Genomic DNA, 27,578 nt, shown 5'->3' with positions numbered 1-27,578 from the left:
CAACAATATACACAGTTACAGTATATTATGTGTACAATGACACAATGTAGATTATTTATACCTTACTTAGAAGACCTTAAAAACCGTATTTACAAAGGCAATAACTGGAAGAATTGTTGGCGTTGTAGAATTAGAAGCTATCGATTATTTTATTAAGAACTGTTGACAATAAAACTTATATAATGGGTAAAAATGTAGTAATTACCTAGTTTTTGTCCTCATAATGGTTGTGTAAAAATGATAATATTTAAATAGATTGTAAGGCAAGTAACATTTTTGCTTCAGATTTCGCAATAATTCTTGTATTGAGAAAGCCTCTAGTTTTCAGGTGGGAATTTTGATCAATGTTTCTGCTTATATTACAAATCCTTTGGGACAGGGGTGTAAATTTTATATTCAAGAGGCAACATGTAAATAGATTCTCCACCCTGATTCAAAAAAGCAACAAAACATGTAATTCTCTTAGTAGTCCAATGAAAGCAGTATGTCCATAATCATTGCGCTTTCCCATGCGGGCAGACAACTGGTTGAATACCTGTTATCTGTACTATGTCCCTGGCAGACGCTCCTCTGCTCAGCTTTGCAAAGAAGCAACTGTCTGCATAGAAAGCAATATGTTCAAGACATACTGCTGGAGGACATGGCTTCATAGGAACTCTGTATACCATGCAAATTGACTATGATAGTGCTGACAGGTCCCCTTTACTGTAACTGAGGATGTACAGATTTGTTTAGATGCCATAATAAGTACAATCAGGGAAATAGCATTTTTAGTTGTAACAATATTTATATATTGTTAGATTATACTGCGATTGTTTTCATATATCTGAAGCAAATAACAATTGATATTTACTGATCTTCATAGAAGGCTTTAACTCCCAGGTTATTTTCTTCTCTATTGCGCCATAAAAAAATCCAGCATATGTTTAATATTTGAATTATCTTTGCTTTCTCGAAGCCATAACTTTTCATTGTATCCATTGACATAGCCATGTGATGGCTTGTTTATTTAAAATAAATAGCTGGTATTTTCAATGTTACGGGTATATACAATTATATAGGACCTATTGGTTACATTTTATTAACCTCTGACAAGGATGGAAAGAAACCGCAAATCTGTCATCTGTTTGTGTTACATTTTATTTTTTGTGCCGTTCACCATGGGGCATAAATAATGTGTTACCTTTAGGCTGGGCTCACATAGGGCTGATTTCCAGCGGAATGTCCGCAGCAGGCTTTTCAGATTCTCGTCTACTTTGCTGCTACTGTAAATGCCATGGTACTTACGTGTGGAGGGGCTGCAAGGAATTGCCTTATTCTGTTTGTCAGTACGATTAGGACTCTGTAACAGATTTATAGTTTTTGCCTTTATTTTTTTAACGATTTTTGCACAATACAATCACTTCAAAAATGTTATTGTTGTCCTATTCTGAGAGCTATAAAGTTTAGTTTTTCTGTGGATGGATCTGTGCGAGGGCTTTCTTTGTGGGAAAATTTGTAATTTTCATACATACCATTTTGGATACAGACAACTCTTTGATTACTTTGTATTTTGTTTCTTGAGAGGCAGAATGAACAATTGCAGAATTGTATTACATTTTTATTTAACGCATCTGCCGATACCATTTTGTATAGATTTTTTCCCCCTATAGTAAAGTACATTATATTGAAAAAATTTCAATTTTAGCACATTTTACTTCAATTTTTCATCTCTCTATCTCTGCCTCTCCTACCCCGCCTCTCTTTCCTCCCCCTCTCTTCTCCCTACTCGCTCACTCTCTCCCTCATTCTCTCTGTTTCTCTCTCTCTCCACCCGCTCCCTCTCTCCCCCATACTCACTCTCCCCCCTACTCACTCTCTCACTATCACTTCCATCCCCTCTTTCTTTCTCTCTCTCTGTTCTCTCTTTCTCTCTCTCTCTGTTCTCTCTTTCTCCCTCTCACTCCTCTTTCTCCCCTCTCTTTCTGTCTCTCTTCTCTCTCCTCTTTCTCTCCCCTCTCCCTCCCCTTCCCCCCCTTCCCCTCTATCTCCCCTCTCTCTTTGCTTTTTCTTTCTCTCCCCCCTCTCTCTCCTCTTTTTCTCTCTCTCTCCCCTCTATTTCTCTTTCTATCGACATATTACATATACTCGAGTATAAGCCGAGTTTTTCCGCACAAAAAAATGTGATGCTGTTCCCGGTGCGATCGTCTCCCTGGCGGTGCGGCAAGCTGCTTCAGACTTCTCTCCGCTGTCATCTCCCTGGCTCGGTTTTGAATTCCCCCACTGTCAGCGCTGTGTAACTACGCGCTGTGATTGGATCAAGCGCCACCCAATCACAGCCGGAACTCGATCATTCACAGCCATTCAGTGAATGATATCACTGAATGGCTGTGATTGGTTATCGTGCACCTGCTGTCATTGGCTGGCATTCTATCAAATCACAGAGCTTAGTTACACAGCACTGACAGGGAGATGACAGCTGTGAAGTCTGAAGCAGCTTGCCACACTGCTGGGGAGACCATCGTTTCGGGGACACAGACGCTGGCTGGGAGGTGAGTATTGCGTTTTTTGTTTTTTTTTACCTAGTATATACTCAAGTATAGCTAGGCGTATACTCGAGTCAATAAGTTCCACCAGTTTTTTGTGGTAAAACTTATTGACTTGGCTTATACTCGGGTCAGCTAATACTCGAGTATATACGGTAATTACTTACTGTGCCTTAAATGTACATCAATTTGCAGGAGCAACTTCTTGCCCATGACGTAATTGTACATCATGGAGCGAAACAGTTAAAATGTATCCATTATGATATATTTGAATGAATTGGTAGTGCATGTAAACATATGAAATTTGTTAAAATATCTTTTTAGAAGAAAGTCTCATTTTTCCTACGTTTGAGTAGCCTTTAGTTCACCATTTGCTTTCAGACTCCCTGTAAGTACTACACAAGGAGGAAGGGGTTGCAGCTCTACCTCTGAATGTGTGTATATGCATGTACAGGGCAGTGGATCAAAGGGTGGAGACATTTGATTGGCTCAGTACACTCAGATCAGCCAGTACATCATACCCGGAATTATCCACCCTCGCAGCGAACAAGTAGAAAGAAAATATGCATTTACAGATCCCAGCAGCAGAAGGAAATTAACCCATAATAATTGAACTACCCACCATGTTTTTAATAAACATTTACAGATATGTATGGAGGCATTTTACTTTTTTTATAATGGGTATACTTTACAACATGTCAAATGGTATGAATCTTATTGCATTGTACAGGTGAAATGAATGGTATTAGAATGTCAGCTTTTAATAGTTTTTCATATTTTATAGGCAGCTGGGTCTAGACCTGGTTCCAAGGAAAGAGTTTGCTATGGTAGATCCAGAAGAAATCAGCGTTACTGAATTGTACAGACTAGTGAGTATCACAACAGTACATCTTTTGAATATATGAGATTACCTATAAAGTTAATGTGTAGCTATAACAATGATGACTATTTTTTTTAGATACATGGTAGTATTTTTAGTAAGCTGACAAAAAATATACAAACATTGCTTTTTATCTGGAAAACTTTTTAATTAGATTTTTCGATAACACTTACCAATATCATGTTGCATGGCACTGTGATTTATGCAGGTGTGGCCTACATTAACATCCAAGTAATTACCCACAACTTCAGATAACCTTTTATAGCAAATATGGTAATATAGTAATAGTGTTTTCATGGTGCTACAATTACTGGGAATGATGGTGCATGATCTTCATCCTGAAGCGATAATCTTTTATTATAACTGAGAACTTACTTTGATCTTGCAGTAAGACCGTTCATATATGTTTACCTACTGTAATAGAAATGTATATTAATATGGTATACACGGTAACTTTTTCGAATTTACAAAAAGGTTATTTGAGATTAAACAGTAATGGCTTTTAAATAATATGTGACCTTCAGGAGCCAGACTAATTGTGACTCCTACCTGCAACAAAAATGAAGAGGTCCTCGTACTTGGTGGAGCATTACAGCTTCTTGGGAATTTTCTTTTTCAATGAACAAAGTCATGGAGAGGAGCATAGTATGTTAGGCTGAAAAAACAGACACATATCCTTCTAGTTCAGCCTATTATACTGCATTGTTGATCCAGAGGAAGGCAAAAATGCCCTAATGGACTAAAAGTTAATTTTCCTCATTTGAGGGGAAAAATATTTCTTTCCGACTCCAATTTGGCAATCAAAATAACTTCCTGGATCAACAACCCTTCTGAAGTAATCAGTGACTATAACAAGTAATATTGTTACACTCAAGTAAGATGTCCAGGCCCCTCTTAAAATCTTCTAGTCAGTTCGCCATCACCACGTCCTCAGGCAGAGAGTTCCATAGTCTCACTGCCCTTACAGTAAGGATCCCCGTTCTATGTTGGTGTAGAAACCTTCTTTCCTCCAGATGTAGAGGATGCCCCCTTGTTACAGTCCTTGGTAAAAAAAATAGATCATGGGAGAAATTTCTGTACTGACACATGATATATTTATGGATAGTTATTAGGTCGCCCCTCAGTTGTCTTTTTTCTCTAAACTAAATAACCCTAATCATTTTGATAACATCTCTTGGTGTTATAGTCCACCCATTCAATTTTTTAAAATTTAGATGCCCGCCTTTGAACCTGTTCGAGTTCTGATATGTGCTCCTTGAGAATCTGTCCTCAAAACTGTACACAATAATCCATGTGTGGTTTGCCAAATGACTTGTAAAGGCGAAGAACAATGTTCTCATCATGTGCTGCTCTACCTCTTCTTATGCATGCCATGATCCAATTTGTCTTGGCAGCAGCTGCCTGACACTGGTTGCTCCAGTTAAGTTTACAGTTACCTAAAAACTGCAAGTCCTTTTCCTTGTCTTACTGACAATATTTCACATTGCTGCAGATAATTATTCTTTTTTTTGTTTAGATGGAGCATAGACACAGAAAAAAAGACACTCCAGTGCCAGCAAGCAGCCACCATCTATTTGTACAGATGAAGAGCTTAATGTGCTCAAATCTTGGAGAGGAGCTAGAAGTGATATTCTCACTTTATGACAGCAAAGAAAATCGGCCAATAAGGTAAAGCGTTTTTGAGTTGATTGGTTAGAAGCAGTGAATGCCAATATTTCACTGCTTCAAGATGAAGCAGTTTGTAATGAAGCAATCACTTTTTAAACTCCCTTGACAATTTAAATTTTCAGTATACAGCATAGGTATTGTGGCTTTTGTGCATATATCACATGACATTACATGACACCCATTTGTATGGATAAGTAACAGTATATAACCATGTCATCTCAGTATTCCAGAGAGAAAAACACTATTTTAGTATCCACTCTGAGTAATCAAGGGGGCTCCGAAGCGGGGAGCAACTTCCCTTCTTGACATGCAAATGATCTAGTGGGCCAAATGGAAAACGATTGTTCCGATGGAAATATAACACACAGTAAATATAATGCCCAAAATGTTTCTAAATGGAGAATCAGACTTTTAGTTTTTTATTTTTAGCAGTTTACAAGAGAAGGGTACTTGGATTTTCTTTTTTGTTATACAGTGTAAGGCCGCCTGCACACGGGCGGAAATCCCGCCGCAGGATTTCCCGCGGGATTTCCGCCACTGAAAGTTTGCATAGGAGTGCATTACAATACGCACTCCTATGCAGACGGCCGCGGTTTGGCCGCGCGAAATCTCGCGCGGCAAACAAACCGCAGCATGTCCTATTTTTGTGCGGGGCTCGCACTCACCCGGCCGCCGGCTCCGGTCTGCGCATGCGCCGGCTGCGCGGTAGCCGGCACATGAAAGAGCCGGGGCCGCCAGGCGCGGGTGAGTACGTGCTCGTCCCTGCAGGCTCTCGGGTCGGGTCCCGCGGCGAGAATTCTCGCTGCCGGATCCGACCCGCTCGTGTGCAGGCAGCCTTCGTATTGTGTTGTGGATGCTTTCACAATTCTACAAGAATTACAGTATACTTTGTTGGGGAGTTGACAAGTGTTTTATCCTTTACCTAGTATATTGCAATTTCAGTCCTTATGTACTGCTTAATTAATTGAGGAAGATGAAAATAAAATTAACAGAAAGCAAAAAGAGAGAGGGGGAGAGGGATAGGGAGAGAGAGAGTACTCATCACCCAGCGGGTCAACTGCAAAAATCCTAGATTCTCCCATTGACTTCAATGTGGTTCGTTACTCGAATAGAGCTCTCGAATATTACGAAAAGCTCTACTCGAATAACGAGCACCCGAGCATTTTGGTGCTCACTCATCTCTGCTGGCAATCATTTTAGTAATTTAAAAGGAAGCTATGTTTAGCCCCTTAAGGACCAGGCTGTTTTGTACCTTAAGGATCAGACAGTTTTTAGGGATTTTAGCCATGTGGTAGGTTTTACTGATTGATTGCAGAAGCAGGAGGCTTTAATTCCTGCTGTAATTTTACATACGGCTGGGGTTTAAGCCCAAGACCAAGTGCCGTAAATTTACAGTGCCTGGTCCTTAATGGGTTAAAGAAAATAAAAATCCATATGCGTTCTCTGTCCAAAAATTTGAATACTTGTATAAGGTAGTTGAAGTTTCCTAACATGTTAGTTAGCTTGAAATAAGTGTATCCAAAATAGTTAACATTTCCAAACATCTACATATGGAATTTCTTTTAATTGCTTTTAGGCCAAGACTCTTGCAAACACACAGTTTCTTGCATAATACATTTAAAATGTAAAATATCAAAGCTTTGAACATTCTACACATGAAAGGGAAAAGTTGCCCAGAAACTGAAAGCTGAAATATCTCTGTATTTTCTTTTCTTTACTCTTGATATTTCTCACATATTAATTTTTGACAAGGTGGTCATGCTCAATAGCGTTAGAGTTACTGTTTTTATATCTTATACATTTGTGTTTCATTATGGTCAGAAGGAAAACAAACTTAACTAAAGCACTGGGTGCTGTCAGTGCAATTCATTGTTATGCGCTAATTGTATGGGGACTCAAGAATACATTTTTCATCTATAAAAAAGGTATTGTAGGATATTTTAGATGTGGTTGTTTAGACAGGCTGTCATGAAGTCTGTTCCCACATCCCTACAACCTCTCTGAGCACCTCTTTCAATGGAGTCCAGGTTGCTATAATTGACATATGTATTCAACTCATTTGATGGCAGTTGGAAAGTGGTAGGGAATGTGAAATTTCCAGCAGCCTTACAGTTCTACTAAAAAGTCTTTCAGAGGATGATGTAATATGCTGGTATTTAAAGGGGTTGCGTGCTTGTAAACTTGAAGGCCTATTCACAGGATAGGCCACCAATAGTAGATCGGTGGGGGTCTACCACCCAAGACCCCCTCTGATGATCTGTTCGCTGAGTATGTGTACTTGTGCACTGAGCTGATTTCTGCAGGAAGTAGATTACTCAGTCCTCACTGCAGTGGCTAGGCTTGGTATTACATGCCAAACTCCTATTCACTGCAGTGGGAACTTTGTCAGCTATACTAAGCCGTGAGATACGAACTGTCTGCTTCCTACAGAGATGAGCTCAATGCACAAGCAAAACAGCTGATCAGAGGAGGTCTCAGGTGGCGTAAGCCCTAGAATCTAATATTGATGGCCTAATCTGCAGATAGGCCATCAATAGTTTACAACTCGACAACCCCTTTAAATTGCCTAATATAATTTTTTTGTTTTGTTTACTTTCCATTTTTACCGAAATGGTCAACAATGTCATAAAGCAGTTTTCTGAATTGTCTTATCTCAGAACAAAGGCAAAAACAAAAAAGGCAAAATTATAACATGAACTGATCTAACTAAGATAGAAAAGGCTTTAGTCTAAATTGACAGGCAACTGACCCCCCACTACTACCTATACCTCAATGCCAATGCACAAGCAGATGGTAAAGAGTTAGTAAATTTCCCAAGAAAAAAATAGGAAAAGGCCAAAGTAATGACGTAAAAAAGAATTAACATGTAACTGTCAATATTTTTTTTATTGTATAGAATAGGGGAATATAAGCATTTTTGCAATAAGTTTAATCAACCAATTCTGTAACTGTTTAGTAGTAAACCTACTCCGCTATAAAGCTAGGAGGAGTGTCGCTAGGGAAATCCATATTTAGCTAGCTGCATAGCTGAATCCAGAGCTTCCTTCTTCACTCTGCCTGCACTGTCATCTATAGTGCAGGCACAACAGTTAACAGAATAGTTCATGAATAAAGGCTGCAGTTTATGTGATTACTATATCTATAGATTTCCTCCATCACATGCTTTTGCCTGCCTCCTACCTTGTGGAGGATGCTGTGTGAGGAGAAGCCACCCTGTGCTGCATATAGCTTTTTCTCTTCACATTGTGCCCACAGCCCTCCAGAAACTGATGCACTGTGTCATTGCTTTAATGCCTTGGATTGTGATAATTACACTATATGCACTAAGACATCAAGTCTTGGCAGTGAGCGGGTGCGATGTGGAGCAGAGATGCCATATGCAACGCAGAACGGCTTCCAGTCACACAGTACCTATGTAACTCCCCCGTCTGGTCCCTGGACAAGTTTTGTTCCCGGGCCCAGGGGTTTGTTTTAATTCTTTTATGTGAAAATATTTAATTGCTTTGCTGCGTACTTAATAATTATATATCATGCCAGTGTTACATGTTCAAGCACAGATTCTCTGCCGTACTGGAGAAGCCAGGATGCAATGAAATCGAAGCAACTTTTAAATTGAAGATTATAAATATTAAAAGTCAACTATGTGCTGCCCACTGCTGTAAAGAAACAAGAGTTAACATTTGGACTGACTGCTGTTTTGATTGATATGTTTGTCCTGTTCTCACTTGCTTATTGATGCTGTCAATGCATGTGGGGGAACATTGTAGCACAAAAATGACTTCTTATGAGAAAGAAGAAGCTCCACTGTGAGGTTTTAATCATTGCTTGTGATCATCTACCTCCTCAGATTGAGAGGTTTCCTTGATTTTAATCACAAGCACCCAATTAAAAGGCCCCGGCAGATGTCACTCACTGTACATGGGCTTATCAGCATGTTCTGTGCTTGTTATGAGATAAAGCTACACAAGTTGTTCTCTCTTTTTATGTTAAAATTACCCTTCAGCAGAATTTCCACTATTCCTTACCAGACAAACAAGCTTGTAGTGACCGGTACATGTCATTGGATGTATTCTTGATCTCATTTTTCGGCTGCTTTAATCACGATTCATGACTTAACATTGTAGATGAGATTCGTGGAAAATAACTGACTTCATTATCTTGGTACTGAGCTACAAAAGTCAAGATTGTATAGACCTTCTCAGACAATGGGCCAGGGACTAATATGTTGGTGATAGCGGAATGAATAAAATAAATGATTAACCAACATTGGATACGTTATACAAATTCAGTTACTGCTTTGAATGACATCAGTTCACACACCAATACTACTACTAGTGGATTACACAATCCGAGAGGGCAGCTGGTATAGTACCTACATTCCACTAAGGCCTCGTTCACACGGGCAACAAAGTCGTTCGGTTTTGTAATTGGTTTAATCATAGCCATTTATCAAGTGCTGGCTGTGATTGGCTAAGCTCCAGCCAATCACAGCCAGCGCTTCTAGAAGGCGGGGATTTTTCAATCCCCGGCCAAAAGAGAAGAAGATCAGTGCCGGAACCCGGGGAGAAGATGCAGCCGGGCTGACAGCGCGTCTAAGGTGATCTATGTGTATTTTTTTTTCTCTTCTTCAGTTACAGCTTATTTTTGGGTAGGGCTTATATTTCAAGGCTCTCCCGAAAATCCTTGCATGTGATGCTACAAAGTCGCATGACTTTGTAGCGTCACATGCGACTTTGTAGTGCTACAAAATAGCTGTTTTGCCGCGAGAAGACGCAGCAATATCGCACGGACCAGCAATGCGATATCACTGCGATTTTCTCACTGCGATGCCGTGTCGCCCGTGTGTATGAGGCCTAAGGCTACTCATGAAGTAGTGCATTTTCAGGCAAATCTATACTTGTGTAATATTGTTAAAACCTGTTTTCTTTTTTTTTTAAATCCAGGGATCTCCTCTGGTACAGGTATTGGTGCTAATTGTATGTTGTCCACATTGAGTAATATATACACACTTAGAGAGCAAAGAAAAAGCGTGCAGCAACTGCATGGTCAGAGGAACTGAGAGAGAAAAGCAAATTAAACTCATGTCATTGCATTTTGGCTTGACTGCTAAATATCAGCATGCCTGAAAGAAGTTGTGTAGTTAAGAAGGTCCCTGGGACTAAGGTAAACTGCTCACTTATGTTTAGTTTACGTCCCAGAGGTAAAGGCTATTTTCTGAGTAGCTGTTTTTATGTCTTTGAAAAGCACACAAAGTGCTGCAATAAAACCATCACATATGGAAAATGCAGTATACAGAACGCACACTAATGCCCCATTTCAAAGACACAATTATTGTTCAAATTGCTTGTTAGATCGAGAGGTTTGCCCAATAATTGTGCCATGGGAGTGCATGCAGTGAAAGAGCGATCAGTAATAGATCGCTGCTGGGATCTTTCATGCAGGCCGAAAACTCATTGTTGCTCTGCCGCTGCATCCTTGTGTATAAACAGGCGGTTGTTAACCTATGAATGACTGCCTGTTTACTGTGAATGGACTTGGCCAGACCAGGGCGATCTCTGGCCCACTTCAGCTTCATTCACTGAGCAATGATCCTCCTGTATAAAAGTACAGGAGCGATTACCATTGGGACAGCTGTCATGCACTTCAGGGCCCGACAGTCGTCCCATGTTTAAGGGACTTAAAGGGGTATTCTAGAGGAGTGTCACAAGTCTGACAGGGGTAGAAGGTACCTAGGCTGACATCCTGATTGGGTAAAAGGTGATGGTCTTTGCTATATGTTTGAGGCACTAGGCCTGTATTGTGGACAGTGTGAAGTCTGTTATGTATTGGCCAGGCAGCCAGGGACTTCCACATGCTGGTGTGCATAATACGAATGACAGCAATGTGAAGACTGTGTTTTGAGTTCTGTTATTGTACCACAATAAAGGACAGATTTGTTAAGTTTTTATTTGTAGATTTTACACACAGGTTTATTCAAAAAAAGGAGCAGACTTGGGGATTTAATTACAAACAAACTGTAAATGGCAGCTAGACAATCTGCACAAGGTTCAATCTTTTTTTTTTATAACCTACCAGTAAGTTCCATTTTCTGCCAAATCGCAGCACTGGGTGTCTCGTTTACAGTTTTATGGTCCCTGGGGTGTGTATGCATATGCAAGCAATATCAACTAGTTTTTTCTGCCACTCATAAATTTGCTTGAGATAAGGCGACTATTTTTGGAACCCACCCCGAACCTTACGTTGCACTTGAACAATGGACTCACACTTGGCAAACTCAAGCACAGAAAACGATTTTTCCTTTGATGTCGCTCTTTTCCTATAAACTGTAAACCACAAGAAACAGTGCTGCGGTGTGGCAGAAAGTGGAACTTACTGGTATGTTATACAAAAAACCTTTTGTAGTTTATTTGTAATGAAATCCACGAATTATTTTGAATTGCCCCTTGTTTGTATATATGTGTATATTTATAGATACATACATACGGTTATCCAAAAAGATTTGCGGATTTAATTACAAATAAGCTACATACATACATACATACACAAAGATCCTGTCTGTTTGTCATCTGAATGTAGCCAAGGTTCTATATTTATTCTATACAGACATACACTACTGTGCAAAAGTTTTAGCTCAGAATCAGAAAGTTGGGGCTTCAGTCTGTTTTTCAACTAGGTTGTCAGAAACTGTGGACAAGATAACTTCTTCATGACCTCATCTCTGTCTACTACCCTACCCATTTTTACCCTCCACTAAGGACCTAAGACTAAATTCCTGTCTAATCCAAACCTCCCACTCCTGCCTCCAAGATTTTTCATGAGCTACACCAGTTTCTTAGAACGTGCTACCGCAGACAATCAGGTTAATTCCCAATGCCCACAGCTTTAAGTGTGCTCAAAAGCACAACTTTTTAAAGAGGCCTACCATATTTTCTAATCTAAACTCTCTTCCATCTACCCTGCCTCTGCACTCTCCCTTGAAAACATGAGCCCCTTTCTTCCTATTGCATCCCCCATACACCCCATTGCACCTCTTATCTCTTTATTCACAAATACAGCTGGTGTTCCACTCACACAGCTTTATGTATGTATATATGTATAGTATCCCATATGTATACTCCTTTGTAGTCTGTAAGCTCTTGCGAGCAGGGCCCTTACGCCTATCGTTCAAGATGTGCATTGGTTTATTACTGGATGTTATGACCTATTTTTCCCCCAATTTTTTAAAGTGCTGCAGAATATTATAATTTAAGTTAGTATGCCATCATGTGAAAATAATCTGTGTCATTATATTAATGTGGCTTCTGAATTTAAAGAGACTCTGTCACCTACTTTTAGTCTATAAACTAAGCTAAGTAGGTGACCTGCCGAGTTCGGGTATGTTAGTGTTATACGTACCTTCCCCATCGTTCCCTTGGTGTCAGCGCTAGAAGCCACCACTCAGTACATTGAGCGATGCTGCTAAATAGTCCACAAATTATAAAATTAGAATAGGCAACCTATTTGGCAGCGACACTCAATTCACTGATCGGCAGCTCCCAGTGCTGACACTGGGGAACAACGGGGGAGGTAAGTATAACACTTAGATCGGACTCAGCGGGTCATCTACTTTTAGCTCATAAGCTAAAAGTAGGTGCCAGAGTCTCTTTAAGTAATGATGTCAAGAATGAAACCACAGCATGGATATAAAAAGAACTGTACACACCACAACAGTGTTTATGCTGCTCTCTATATGTGTCCACTGCTTTGCAGCTACCATATACCAAAGAGGGAGTGTAGAGACAGCACTGTTCAGACTCAGCTTTGTTGAATCTTCCCTGATAGAATAGATTTTGCTGTGTGAACAAACAGTGCGTCCATCAAGCAGCTCTTCAGAAGTATCACATTTTAAACATGCTGATTTCACTGTGTTAAAAAGTAGCTTTGTAAAACAAAATTTTTTTTTTTTTGTAAGAAAACAAAAGGGTTAACCACAGCTCAGAGCAAAGGCTCCATTTTTTACTATAGGAGAATCTTTAGTGCTAAAATCCCCTGTTGACCTGCTTAAATTAATCTCCTCTGCGTTAGTTATTTTTCAGTTCTTGTTCTTCTCAAGACAGCTAAAATTGAGAATCGCTTCATGGAGACATTTGCTGTAGTCAGGTGCAAAGCCGTCGAGTTCTCCAGACAGAGCATATAGCACACGGCATTGTAGTGGCTGCTGCATTGCCCTTATGGGTGCCTTATTAGTAAATATTCATAAACTCAGTCAATGATGAACCACAATACCACCAGCTTGTCAAAGTCATTTTGGTATTTTATCATTTTCATTTTACTATAATTCTGTATATTTTAATATGTAGTCCTTGACTGGTTTCCCCTTCCCTTATGTGGACGCTGATGAGTACTGATGGATTACCGTGCCGGAGGGTCTTCATGATTGCTGGAAACGAGCTTCTGAATGATAATGCTATAAACAAAGTTTCAGAATATTATGATTGTTTACTAATACAAGTCAAAACAACATTTTCATCAATATAAATATGTTGATAAGCAGGATAAATAATTGCTTTTTACAGCATATACATATTTAATTATGCAACAGTAAACTAATTGATGAGGCTTTAAGTACTGTATATACATTTTATGCCCAATATTTGCCCAAGGCCTGATTTCCTGAAACCTTGCATGATATACGACCAGGAAAATACAGTTACTATATCTTACTCAGTTACTTGCTTTTGGTCTATTTACCTCATATAGACTTTCAAGCTGTAGAAAAGATCCAGACTGACAGTTTTAGCAATTACCATTGCAAAGCTGACGTTTTGTCAAGTTTGTAACACATTGAATATTTAATAATTGTTAAGACCTGGCAGACTTTTTTTTTCAAACTGAGGTAGGATGGAATTAAGGTCATGAGTTAACGAGAGCTCAGAATGTGAATTGTTTACATAGCTTTACCATTTTTTTTTTATTATTTATACTTCAGTGAACGGTTCTTTGTAAGATTAAACAGAAATGGGCTGCCAAAATCTCCGGAAAAGACTGAAAGATATAGTTCTGTTTTTGTTGTAAGTATCTACTGCTTATATTGTTTTTACTATGCGTTTTAAATTGGCCTAAAGTCATAACTTCTCACATACTCTGTAATTTCTTAGACTGTGCTTTGGGATGTCTGTGCTAGAATCCATACATTTCTTTATTGCAAGTGATGTAAAGAGTTATTCCCACATGCCATCACTTTATGATTAGCAGGGGTTCAACCGTGGACTCCCACAATCCTGATTTATAAAAGGACTGTTGCAGTGGTGCAATTGTTTCATTGCAGTCCCCCCCTAATTTTTGGGTTGTGTGTATATTTCACTTTGGGTTCTTTTTTGGTAAAACCTTCCTTAAATTCTGAAAACAGAAAAAAAACTTTTCCAGTTCAGAAAAGACAACAGCTGAAAAAGTGTTTGTAAAGTGATAATAAATATTGGGAGGACCAGCCATTTTACCCAGCTGAAGAGATATTGGTTGTTATTAGCTATATTAATGCATTGAAGAATATTTTTAGGATTGTGGGATTTAATCTAGGAAACAATGTGCATGTGTAATTTGCTACTGTTGATTCAGTTCAAAATTTACATTTGTTCTAGGACTTGAGCTCAAGTGACCTTCGGAAAGACATTTTCATCACTGTACACATAATCAGAATTGGTGAGATATTTATGCATTTTCACAGTTTACTGTTATTAGTACCTGTATATGAATGTAAAATATTAAATGGCTGACTTTTATTCTTTATGTCAGATTAATGTCATATTGGTAAATGCCATTGTTTTTAGTGCAGCTCTAAGACAAAATCTATCTTGCATCCCTCCTATCCGAAGTAGGTTTTGACATCTGTTGCTAACTCCATGATATCAGCATAAATTTGTTTTACTATTTTAGGCAATGCAGCAATTTGCCAATGCACAAAATATCCCAAACACCGCTGAAGAGAACAGTTGGCTTGGCAATATCTACTTCTGTTGACTTGCTTTGTCTAAAGACGTGGCGAAATGTGTCTTTTTGGATTCCATTGGCATCTGTTGGCTCCCCTTAAGAGCAGTTGTATGAACTATAGAACATGCATAGAATGTATGGAGCCTTTCTATGGGTCTGAGGAAAGTCAACAAGTGCCAACATAAGCCAAAGTTGCCCAGTGCTCAGCGCTCAGCACTTTGTTATAGTGATCAGTTTGAGTCTCAGTACGTAGACGTCCAGCAATCAAAATATCAAAAGTCTTAAATATACATTAAATCAGAAGTCCCTAACGTTAGGAAATTGGGAGCCATTTTCAAATATGAAAGATGGTAATGCGCTGATAATCAAAAGGCAAAAAGTCTATTCAAGTTGGGACCAAATGATGTGATTCTTACCTTAGTGTTAACTACCAGTGATATGGTCTTGAAATTGGTACTAATAATGTTATGACCTCATGAGTTGATTGCTTCTGCCCCTGCCTTTCAGTGATTATTGGGACATCACCACTCGGCACCCCACTGATCAAAACTTTCAAATGTCCAATCAAAGTTTTTATTTTGCCAGTTTCATGTTATGTCAACCTTTTAAAAACGTTTGACATTTTACATATAGAACTAGTATATTAATAAAGTTGAGTATCTGGGCATATACTTTGCATGAATGCCCTTTTACAAAGGCTGGTTATCGGGCGGACAAACATTCAAAAGAATGCTCCTTTCCAAGAGTTGGCCTGTTAAAAACTGTTAACAATCAAATGACACACAAGCCAACGCTCATTTATGGTTTATGTGCATCTTTTAGGTAGACATTAAAATGTAAACATGGATGTACTGCCGATAATGAAAGAACATGTACCCAATCAATTGCTCAGTTATGTACAATGCTGATGGATTTCTCCATGTTAGTGGAGCTTAACAAGCACCAATCAACTTTCTATATCATCGATTGGTGTTCATTTCAGGCAGAAAATCTGCCTATGTAAATCGATCTTTACCTTATATTAATCTTCAGTTGCAGCCTACATTATAGGTGTGAGTTGAAAGTGTTTCTAGTTTGAATATATTCAATTTGTTACTCTAATATAAACACTTTTTCTTGAGGAATAACCCCTTAAAGGACCATTCCGGTAAAAAACCCCCACATATTTCCCTCTTTGCCCCTCACCTGACTGCCTGTCATACTATGTAGGTTTCCTCAGTGTATTGCAGCCACTTCCATGTCTGTCTAATGCTTATCAGCCACCATTTGATGTTGGTGAAGCTTTTTGGTTTCACTTTCACATCATTGTCATGATCCATCAGCACAGCATTAGTTAAAGCTACACCATTTCTGCCTGCTGGAAGATAGATTAATTATCATCATTAGTATTAATAATAGTAATAATCTTTATTTGTATAGTGCCAACTTATGCCGCAGCACTATCATTACCTTCTGTATTCACCTAAATAAGCTACAGAGCATAAGTATACAGGAAAGAGGATGAGCTGTGAGCTCCGCTATTATAACTGTCTGACAGGATCTGTGTGATCATCATCAATAACTGTAATAGGAGTGCCTATGTTCCCCTCTAGTCAGTTTCCGTGGTAGGATTCATGCAACAACATTACACAGAAACTGAACGCAACTGACTAGAAAATGAACACAAATAGATCTGAGGAAAAAGAGGGTAGGAGTTTCAGATAGAAAGACATAATTAACCAAGGTAACATTAGCTGACTTTTATATATTTGGGGGTTACTTACATAATGAATGGGAGAAATAAAATCACCAGAGTGGCCCTTTAAATCTATCGATGCATCAGAGAATTCATCATGTACAGTTTGGTCCCAGAACAATTGTTAAGACTTTTTTTATTCTTGGTCTGATGCAATGTTTTGCTCAAAATTTCTTAAACTTTTATTTGTCTACAAGGTCGTATGGGTGCCGGTGAGAAGAAGAACTCTTCAAATGTGCAATATCGTCGACCTTTCGGTTGTGCCGCTCTTAGCATTGCTGACCTCTTAACGGGAGAGTCAAAAGATGATCTCATTTTAAAAGTTTATATGTAAGTTCTGTAATCATTCTTTTGTGCATTGATTGTGTAGTTTTTAGAGCAATGTTTGTCCAGAAGCACTGAAGTGTCCTATGTAACCATTGGAAGAGATTAAATGTCATTTTCTATGTCTGATTTTGAAAATATTACGCTAAGATAAAGTCCATATTTTTAATTGAGAATTAGATGTTGTGCTGTAACTAATTCTGAATGTGTCTCTTTTTAAGGTGCAACACGGAAAGTGATTGGTATCAAATCCATGAAAACATTATCAAGAAAATGAATGCTCGATACAACTTAACAGGCTCAAATACGGGTTTGTAGTAATCTATGACCTTGGCCACAACCCTATCAGTGTGACAAATGCAAAGCCAGTAAAAATGACCATTACACCACTGTTACTGCTGTCATTTATCCTCCATAGTAAAAGTATAAAATAATGGAATGGCAGATCTACTTGGTTATGCTATGATGTAGGAATAGTTGATATATCACTGCATCACCAGGTATATTTGCCTTACACGATAAGCTTTCATAGCCAACATACTGGAGGTCACCATTTTTACATGGAATAAGTGTAACTAAGAACCGTATATACTCGAGTATTAGCCGACTTCTTCAGGACATTTTTTATGCTGACAAAGCCCCCCTCGGCTTATACTCGAGTGCAGGACCGTGCACCATTGCTTTTAATGGAGCCACCACTTTTACTGGCAGCCCCATTGAAAGCAATGGGCTGTGTGGAGTGATATTCGGGAAGGGCTTTAAATATAAGACCTTCCCTGAAAATCATCCCTCACATGTGTAAAAAAATACCACCACTGTCGAGGCTCAGGCGCATCCAGCCGCTTGGTCCTCTGGCAGTGCAGTGAAGTTCTTTTAGCGCGGGGGGGGGGGGGGGGTGTTAAAATCTCCACCTACTGAAAGGGCTGTATCTGATTGGCTGAGTGCTCAGCCAATCATAGGCAGCGCTCAGCCATTCATTGAATGACAGCTGAGCATTGCCTGTGATTGATCAAAGTGCTCCGCCAATCACAGGCAGCGCTGGGTCATTCAGTGAAGCAGCAGCAGTGGCCCTATTGAAAGCAATGGTGCACGAACATCACTTGAGTATGGACCCACCCTAGGCTTATACTCGAGTCAATACGCTTTCCCAGTTTTTTGGGGTAAAACATGGTGCCTCGGATTATACTCTGGTCGGCTTATACTCGAGTATTGTTCAATGTAATATTCACCTCAGCAGAAAAGGACAATACCATGACTTGTGTTTCTTTTATTTTATGGAAATTATCTTTAAAAGGGTTGTCCGAGTTATAAAAGGCCATCCTAAATGATCCCTCATGGTGTAATATAACAAAGGAGTTGATGCTCACAGCTCCCCTCTTCCAGCTGGTCCCTCGCTAGCAGCTCCAGGTCTCCGCTATGTTGTTGTTTACAGGCTGCAGTCAGCCTGTGATGTCCTGTAAACCTGCCACTACAGTCGATAATGGTGTTCAGCGATAATCACTGAGCGCTGTTATTGGCTGCAGCAGCTTGTTTGGAGACAGCTTAGGCCGTCAACAGGGAGAGCCGGAGTCACCGGTGGGGGACTAGCGGGGAGAGGGGAGTATCAGCTTTTTTTGTTATTTTATACTATGTGAGACCCTTTTGGAATCGCCTTTCATAAGTCAGACAACCTCTTTATTAACTAGAAACTGTAGAAAAGTTGTTACATCATAGATGTAATGCAGTAATGAATGTTTTATGCTGTTGGGCAGAACATTAGCAGCTGCTTAGCAGATTATTTTAAGAAAATTTGCATGTCCATAGCCTCAGTAACCACAAGCTTCTGCTAGTTGAATAAAGAAGAGTTCATTTCATATCTCTTGATATTTCAGTGTACGCTACAGTACATCCTGGCAGCGCAGTCCACAGTACTGTTTCAAGTCACTTGGAAATGAGCGACTTCAAATATGCATCATTTTATTCCTTCTGTGTTGAAATTTTAGTTATTTTTTATATTGTTTCCCTGAAATAAAATAAATTAGTGACCAGTACATGTTAAGCAAGATGATTGCCTTGGATTGATTGCCAGGCTATGACTGTGGGATAGAAGAAAAGTTTTCTTCAAAATCATTATCGAAGAAATTAAAGGGGTTGTATGAGATTAAAAAAAAAAACAAAGTAGCAGCAAATGCAATAAATTAGAGTACTCACCTCTTTAGTCCTCTGCTTTTCTTTTTTTTTTTTATAAACTTATTTTTATTAGCATTTTCAATGGATACATACATGGCAGATGTTTTAAGAAAATCGATACAGAGTTTTGCATGATATACATTTCTTTTACAGTGATATTACATTGTTTAGGTACTGTCATATGCGTATTTCTCTCTGTAATCTTCCCAATTATTTTGCCTCCAACCCATGTATGATCCTTTCTTATTTCGGTAAAACTCTTTCTCCCAAATATGGTAACAGTTATTAACAGATTGAAACACACATTGAAATTCAATGCTAATATTAACCATCAACTATCTAATCTAATCCGCGAACTAAAACCCGTCGAGTATGTTCCTTTCAGATCAGTCACGATATTTTCAGTGATCCCAGACTGTTCAAATGGTTTTGACTGTAGTACCATGTTGTGTTAGCAAATTGCGTCATACTAGAGATGAGCGAACGTACTCGGTAAGGGCGATTTCGCAATCGAGCACCGCAATTTTCGAGTACTTCACTACTCGGGTGAAAAGTACTCAGGTGCGCTGTGGGTGAGCGGGGGGTTGCAGCGGGGAGTGGGGGGGGGGGAGAGGGAGAGAGAGAGGGCTCCCCCCTGTTCCCCGCTGCTACCCCCCGCTCACCCACAGCGCACCTGAGTACTTTTCACCCGAGTAGTGAAGTACTCGAAAATTGCGGTGCTCGATTGTGAAATCGCCCTTACCGAGTACGTTCGCTCATCTCTACGTCATACATTCTTTGATTTCGCTGGGGTTAAGAAATTTTTCTATAAATTCCCTCCATTTTTTGAAGAATTTTGAGGTTTGGGATTCCAATCTCCGTTCTGTCCTCTGCTTTTTTATGATGGATGCCTGGTGGTCCCTCACTGGTCTTCCCTTATGCTCTGTGAGCAATGATGTGCTTTATGGGCACATTACCCTACAGCTATACTTCAGTGGTCACATGTCATACTTACTCGTAAAGCTACTGAGGTCAAGATACAGTACATCAAGTCATTTCTCCCAGAACATAAACTTATGACTTATGAGGAACAACCGGAGAATTCCTGCTATAACAGTGGGGCATTTAAAGGAGTTTTCCGGATCTAAACAATTGATGACCTATTCTCAGAATTGGAAATTGGGCATGTAGTACCATTCTATGCCAGTTCACTGTTTAAAGAGCTGTATGACTCTGGCACACATCAGTGCTGTTCACTAGTGCACAGGCCCCAGTGAACAGCTGATCAATGAGAGTCCCGGGTGACAGATCCCTGCCACTAAGCTGTTGATCACCTATCCAGAGGATAGATAGTCAGTTGTTTTAGAGCTGGAAAACCAATTGAAAAGGTGAGTTTTTTGTGTCTTTTTTGTCTTTTAAATTTTACTGCATTTGCTTTATTCTAAACCGGAAATAGTCTTACAGCAGCATACATGGGTGCCAAAATGATGTGAAAAGACTTTTATTCCTCCATAGAAACAACTCTGACGTTTCGATCACACAATGTGATCTTTCTCATGCTTGGAAATGAGCAACTACAAGCTTGAGAAAGATCAAATTGTGTGATCGAAACGTCACTGTTCTTTCTATGGAGGAATAAAAGTCTTTTTACATCATTTTGGCACCCATGTATGCTGCTGCAGGACTATTTCCAATTGCATCTCATTCTTGAGAGAGAGGGTCCGAGCTCCTTTATTCTGTGGCTCGTGCATTGTTTGGCTTCATTTGTCGTACCCAACTATGATTATAAAGTGTGCTGCTGGTTGCTGGATTTGTTTGGGACTGCTTTATTCTAAACCTGTGGTTCACAAACCTTTTCAGCCATGCAGCCCTTTTTCAAGCAAAAGTTTCTTGTGGAGCCCCAAAGTGTGGTCAGAGGAGGGGCTAGGGGCGTGGCTTATCATAACATATAATTTTTACCTCCCTTGTTATGAAAAGGACAGGAACGTTTAGAAAAAAAAACAGGGAGGAGCACTGGATGGGTTATTGATATACATTATATTTAAAATTGGCATACTGCGGAATTAAATCCTGCACCACATGTCAATATCCGCATGGGTTTTGTGCAGATTTTTTTCCCAGCGTGTGGATGAAATTTTCAAAATCTCATCCACTTTGCTACCACAGCTACTCTAAATTCTGCAGCAAATTCACTCTATGTAGTAATAGTGACCCCCTATATTGATGGCCCCAGTAGTAATAGTGACCTCTATTGTAGCCTCAGTAGTGATAGTGTCCCCTATTGCGGCCTCCGTAGTAATAGTGTCCCCTATTGCGGCCTCAGTATTAATAGTGTCCCCTATTGCGGCCTCAGTATTAATAGTGTCCCCTATTGCGGCCTCAGTAGTAATAGTGTCCCCTATTGCGGCCTCAGTAGTAATAGGTGTCCCCTATTGCGGCCTCAGTAGTAATAGTGTCCCCTATTGCGGTCTCAGTAGTAATAGTGTCCCCCTATTGCAGCCTCAGTAGTAATAGGGTCCCTTATTTCTGCCCTAGTATAACTAGGGTCCCCCATTGCTGCCCCAGTAGTGATAGCGTCCCCTATAGTGGCCCCAGTAGTATTAGCGCACCTCATATTGGCCCCAGTAGTAATAATGATCCCAAAAGTGGCTTCAGTAGCAATAGTGACCCCTACAGTGGTCCCAGTAGTAATAGCAACCCCCACAGTGGCCTCAGTTGTAATAGTGACCCCCACAGTGGCCTCAGTAGTAATACCATTTCCCCCCCTATCTTATATTAATTTTTGCCCCAAAAGAGACACTAGGTCTTATTTTCATGGGATGTCTTATTATACACTTACCTAGCAGGCTCGGCCCAGATCCCTCCCACTGCTCTCCAGAGCTCCGACACACTGAGCCACGGCATTGATTGGCCAATTCATAAATCCCACCTCAACAATGCATGGGCTGTGATTGGCTGAGCAGAGGTTAAAGAACCAATCCAATCAATGCAACACTCAATGAACCAATCACAGACATCGCATTGGTTCATTGAGCGCTGTATTGATTGGCTGAGCAGTGCTCAAGAACCCATCGGAGCCAAAATCCATTAACCAGGAAGTAATCTTCTGTGGGCAAATCAGGACTGCAGGACGCACAGCGGAGCTCCGGACAGCAGCAGGAGGACCTGGACTGAGCCTGCTACGTAAGTATTCTTTTTTTTAAAAGATAGGGCTTATATATCAACCCCACATTATCCTCAGCAATATGACCCCCACAGTAGCTCCAATAATATTAACCCTCTCAGTAATGTTAACCCCACAGTAGTCACAGTAATATTAACCCCCTCAGTAATATTAACCGCACAGTAGCCTCAGTAATATTAACCTCCTCTGTAATTTTAACCCCACATTAGCCTCAGTAATATTAACCCCCTCAGTAATAATAGCCCCACCCCACCCCATATATCTACCTTCTCCTTGTAGTCAGCGCCACTCCTCCTCTACTTGGCGCTGAGCCTGGGTGCACACTGACAGGAGGAGAGGAGGGGGAGGAGGATCTCGGTTGCACACTGACGTCAGCATGTACACCAGAATCAGCATCGTAGCGGGTTACAGGCAGGGAGTTGCAGCACCCGCCGGTAATCACTGCAGTGGTGAGCAGCTGTTTGCTGCTCACCATGGAGCCCCTCTTTCGGAGCCCCTGACTGTCTCTTGCAGAGCCCCAAGGGCTCCGCGGAGCACAATAAGGGAACCGCTGCTCTAAGCAACCCCTTTAAACTATTAGATTTATATACATTTGATTCATGAAGACTGTAGGTCTCTAAACCTGTAAAAAATATTTGTATCTGTTTTTCAGATCAAGAAGACAATGAGCACCCTCAGATATCATTTTGTTAATTTAGTTGTGAATGTGTTTTGTTTTTTGTAGCAAAGCTTTTTTTTGCTTCTTTGTTAATTGTTACTTCTAATAATTACTTGAAGCTACCACAGATACAGATTTCAGATTCGGGCACTCTCTGCCAATCTGGCTGTTACAAATCTCCAAGATTCAGCATACTTTGCTATTCAGTAGTAGTGACCTAGTTCTGCCACCAAACAGATAAACTGCAATTAGACTATTAGCTTAATACCCGCCTTTTGTGCTATTTGTATATATTACGTGACCTGATGCAAGAAAAGTATTGTGATTTCATTAGTATTCTTTCCTCTCAGTGTAGGCTGTATACTCAGCATTTATGTTCTAATATACTTGTTTTATTGTCAGGCTGAGAAGGTTCTCAACAGAAATAAACATTCAAGGTTATTGCTTACATGACTCTGTGGAGAGTTTGCAAAAGTTCAAAACCTGGCAGTATTTATAGGCTGTCTTGATTTCTGGCTATATCTATTTATCATTGTGTTTCGCTTCCTACTATAACACGTACATAGCTTCTTTTTTATCACTTAATATACTACTAGAACCATAGCTTACTAAAGGGTACTGTAGCATGTAGTTTACAACTCGTGATTCATGAATTAGAAGTTCACATTTCTTTTTTGTGTTATTTGCTTTACGAGCAAATGATTATGTTATTGGTTTGCATCTACTAGAAGTGTTTAATGTTTAGCAATCCAACAAGCTACATTAAACATCGAGCATTCATAAGGACCTAAAGCTTTTAGCCTAGGTTCACACAGGGCGGATTTGCCGCGGTTCTGCCGCAGCAGATCCGCCCGCGGCAAAACCGCCCGCGGCCGCTAATCTCGGGATTAGCCAGCCATGTGGACGAGGTTTCTCAGAAACCTCGTCCACACGGGACGGCTAATCCGCTGCGGTAAATCCGGTTGAAGCCGCGGCTGCGGCCGCCGCAGCCGCGGTTTCAAAAGAAGCAGCATGTCTGTTTACTTTCGGTTTTTTGTTTGTTTATGTCACGGCCGCGCTCTCTTCTATGGGAGAGCCGGCCGCAACGGAAAAGCAAGCGGCCGGGCCGCTTCAAAGCCGCCACGGCTTAAACCGCGGCTGTTCTCCCGGCGGAAATCTCGCGGTTTTTGCTGCGGCCAAACCGCGAGATTTCCGACGGGAATACGCCAAGTGTGAACCCAGCCTTAGACTCATAGGCGGATCGGATTTTTGCATGCAGGAGCCCGCAGTGGAATCCGATATTTTAAGTTCTATGTCAGGCCTGTCTTGTAAAATGTGCTCCCTTTTTCTGTCTTAAAGGAAATGTATTGCATATATGTGTGTGTGTGTGTGTGTAATATATATATATATATACATATATATATATATTTAAAATATATATTTTTTTATTTTTTTTTACGAATTAAAACTAAGCTTATTCCATTTTTTATGTTATGATGGTAGATTGTTCTTTTATTACTGTTTTTTCTGAGCATGTCTGTGGGGGCTGTCATTTTGCTTGAGCTACAGTTAACAGCATGTAGAAATATGGTTTACAGCATCCATTGGCCATAAACACATTAGACAGGACCTGAACCATTTCCTTCTGTAAAATAGTGTTCTAGGCATGTTCTGTGACCTGTGCAGAGGTCATAGTGGTGGCAGGGGAGGAGGTAAGCTGCACTCATCACATATTGTGAATGGTGGATCCTGTGCTATTTATATATAGTTGTTACCAGAGATGAGCGAGCATACTCGTCCGAGCTTGATGCTCGTTCGAGTATTAGGGTGCTCGAGATGCTCGTTACTCGAGACGAGCACCATGCGGTACTCGTCTCGATTAAACGAGCACTGACCATTGAATTCAATGGAGCCGGCAATACAGCCGGCTCCATAGAAAGCAATGGGCTGCCGGCGATCGCGGGATGAATTGTCATTCAGCTGAGAGCTGCCCCTGAGCCAATCAGAGGCAGCATTCACTCACCCATTCATGAATTCATGAATGGGTGTGAGTGAGATCTGCCTCTGATTGGTCAGGCTGTGACCAATCAGAAGCAGCTCATTCAGCAGGCGGGGATTTTAAATCCCCGGCTGCTGAATACTACTCACAGCTGTTCCGAGCAGTTCAGGAGGACTGCCGCCGGCCGCGCTGAACTCCGTCTAACGGGACAAGGTGAGTATATATTTTTTTTTATTTTTACACATTTCTGGATGAATTGCAGGGAAGGGCTTATATATTTAAGCCCTTCCCGACAATTCATCCCGCGATCGCTGGCAGCCCATTGCTTTCTATGGAGCCGGCTGTATTGCCGGCTCCATTGAATTCAATGGGCTAACATCGTTCTTTTCTGCCACAGCTGTTACAGCTGTGGCAGAGGAGAACGATCTTTACGCTGACAGTGCGGGGGGGGGGGGGGTCTCACTCTTGCCACTATTGTGGCTTAATAGTGGGACCTGGGAACTTGAGATGCAGCCCAACATGTAGCCCCTCGCCTGCCCTATCCGTTTCTGTGTCGTTCCCATCACTTTCTTGAATTTCCCAGGTTTTCACAAATGAAAACCTTAACGAGCATCGGCGATATACAAAAATGCTCGAGTCGCTCATTGACTTCAATGGGGTTCGTTACTCGAAACGAACTCTCGAGCATCACTGAAAGTTCGACTCGAGTAACGAGCACTCGAGCATTTTGGTGCTCGCTCATCTCTAGTTGTTACCTTTTATTTATTTTAATAATTTATACAGCACTGTACATCGTAGGGTTTAATCACCATTAGGGCTCACAATCTTAATTCACCTATTGGTATGTTTTTTTGTAATGTGGGAGGAAACCTACTCAAACATGGGAAGAGCATACAAACTCCATGCAGATGTTTTCCTTGGTTAGACTTAAAGCCAGGACGCCAGGGCTAAGCACTCAGCCACCAAGCTGCCTCATTGCCTTTCATTGTAAGCCTGCTTGTGATGATAATGAGATGACTGCTGAAATCTTTTCTCTATAGAACAGGAAGCACCAGCCTATTATGCTTAGTGTGAAAACTTCAGGATTTTAGGATTTTTTTATAAACCTAGATTTTTTTCATCAAAAATGAAAAAAAAAACTTTCAAAAATCCTAAATGATGTTAAACATAAATACTCAATTTATATACTAGGCAATTTTCTAATTGCACATTCTCTTTAACTGAATGTAGTAAGAAATGACCTTGCCATTTTTAATACAGGTCTGATAAAAAGCAAAAGAGGGTATTTTAATTTAGGGCAAGTCATCGGCAACAACTTTTATTAATTGTTAAATTTGTCTGTGTCTTTGGATTTCTAATCAAGCATTCCAAAATTATTAACCCGTTTAGGACCAGCCACAGTAAATTTACGGAGGCTGGTCCTGGGCTTAGAGCACCGCCGATAGTAAAATTATGGCGGCACTTTAAGTCTTCTGCTCTGCAATCAATCAGAGGCAGGAAGGGGTTATCAGCTGTTAGTGACAGCTGATAACCCGGAGCAGAAGGCAGGAGTGATTTTTAACCCTTCCTGCATTCTGCTTCCCCGATATACAGTGCTCAATGAGCGCTGTGTGGGGAAAGTGAAAGTAACATGCACTTTCACTACGGGAGGCCGGGGGGGGGGGGGGGGTGTCATGTGACCTTCCGGGATTCCCTGCTACTGCAGAGCTGGAGGGTCAAACTAGACCCTGGCAGCTCTGCAAGTGACTAATGTCACTACAGGGGTTGCTTTCCCCTGTAACTGGGGCTCCTATGGATGCCCAAGCTACAGTGGGAAAGTGTCAAATAAAGAAAAAAAAAAACTGTGAATGTCCCCCAGAGGTCTTACATGACGTCATGGGGGACATAGATAGTAAAAAACACAATTACATAAATAAAACAAAATTACAGAATAAAAAAATAATATATACATAAGAAAATTAACACAAAGCAGACACCAACAAAAACCATCGCCGTATGCGCTCTGTAAACCAAAGCCATACATACTATATATCAAAATGTCCGAAACAAATAGAGGAACCCATTCCCATACTTTATTTTAGTGTACATATAAAAATGATTTAAAAAAAAAAACTATAAATGTTAAAAAAATCAATTTTTTTTAGCTTTTTACCCTCAATAAAACTAAAAAACAGAAAAAAAGTCAGTGAAAAATATGTAAAAAAATAGCCCTATATGTCACAGAAACAAAAAGCAGCAAAAATAATTTTGGTAGCTAAAGGAAAAAAATAGAGCAGTAAAACCACCACATGGGTAAAATCCCTAAAAAGTGTCTGTTCCGTAAGGTACAAAACAGCCTGGTCCTTAAGGGGTTAAGATAGATATAACAATACAAGGTTCCCAAACTACTAAAGCATATTACAGTCACTGCATGTCATGACAAGGCCCAGTTGGGCTATACAAAATCCTCCTAGCACTTCTGGACACCTTGACTCTGAAGTGCTTTGCAATCTAACAGAACTAATGGAACATT

General features: G+C 40.3%; 1 protein-coding gene across 1 annotated transcript in view; it reads left to right on the top strand.

The window, feature by feature from the left end:
• The window catches only part of DOCK4 (dedicator of cytokinesis 4), a 300,819-nt gene that overhangs the window by 117,775 nt on the left and 155,466 nt on the right, over positions 1-27,578 (top strand). The window contains exons 7-12 of the mRNA XM_066591773.1: positions 3,310-3,394; positions 4,922-5,073; positions 14,042-14,123; positions 14,691-14,751; positions 16,972-17,104; positions 17,320-17,408. Of these exons, the coding sequence (XP_066447870.1) occupies positions 3,310-3,394; positions 4,922-5,073; positions 14,042-14,123; positions 14,691-14,751; positions 16,972-17,104; positions 17,320-17,408 (602 nt within the window). The remainder of the gene's footprint in view (positions 1-3,309; positions 3,395-4,921; positions 5,074-14,041; positions 14,124-14,690; positions 14,752-16,971; positions 17,105-17,319; positions 17,409-27,578) is intronic.

The sequence above is a fragment of the Eleutherodactylus coqui genome, chromosome 2 (genome assembly GCF_035609145.1).
Source record: "Eleutherodactylus coqui strain aEleCoq1 chromosome 2, aEleCoq1.hap1, whole genome shotgun sequence".
In the NCBI taxonomy this organism is placed as follows: Eukaryota; Metazoa; Chordata; class Amphibia; order Anura; family Eleutherodactylidae; genus Eleutherodactylus; species Eleutherodactylus coqui.
This window is presented reverse-complemented; position numbering and strand designations above follow the sequence as displayed.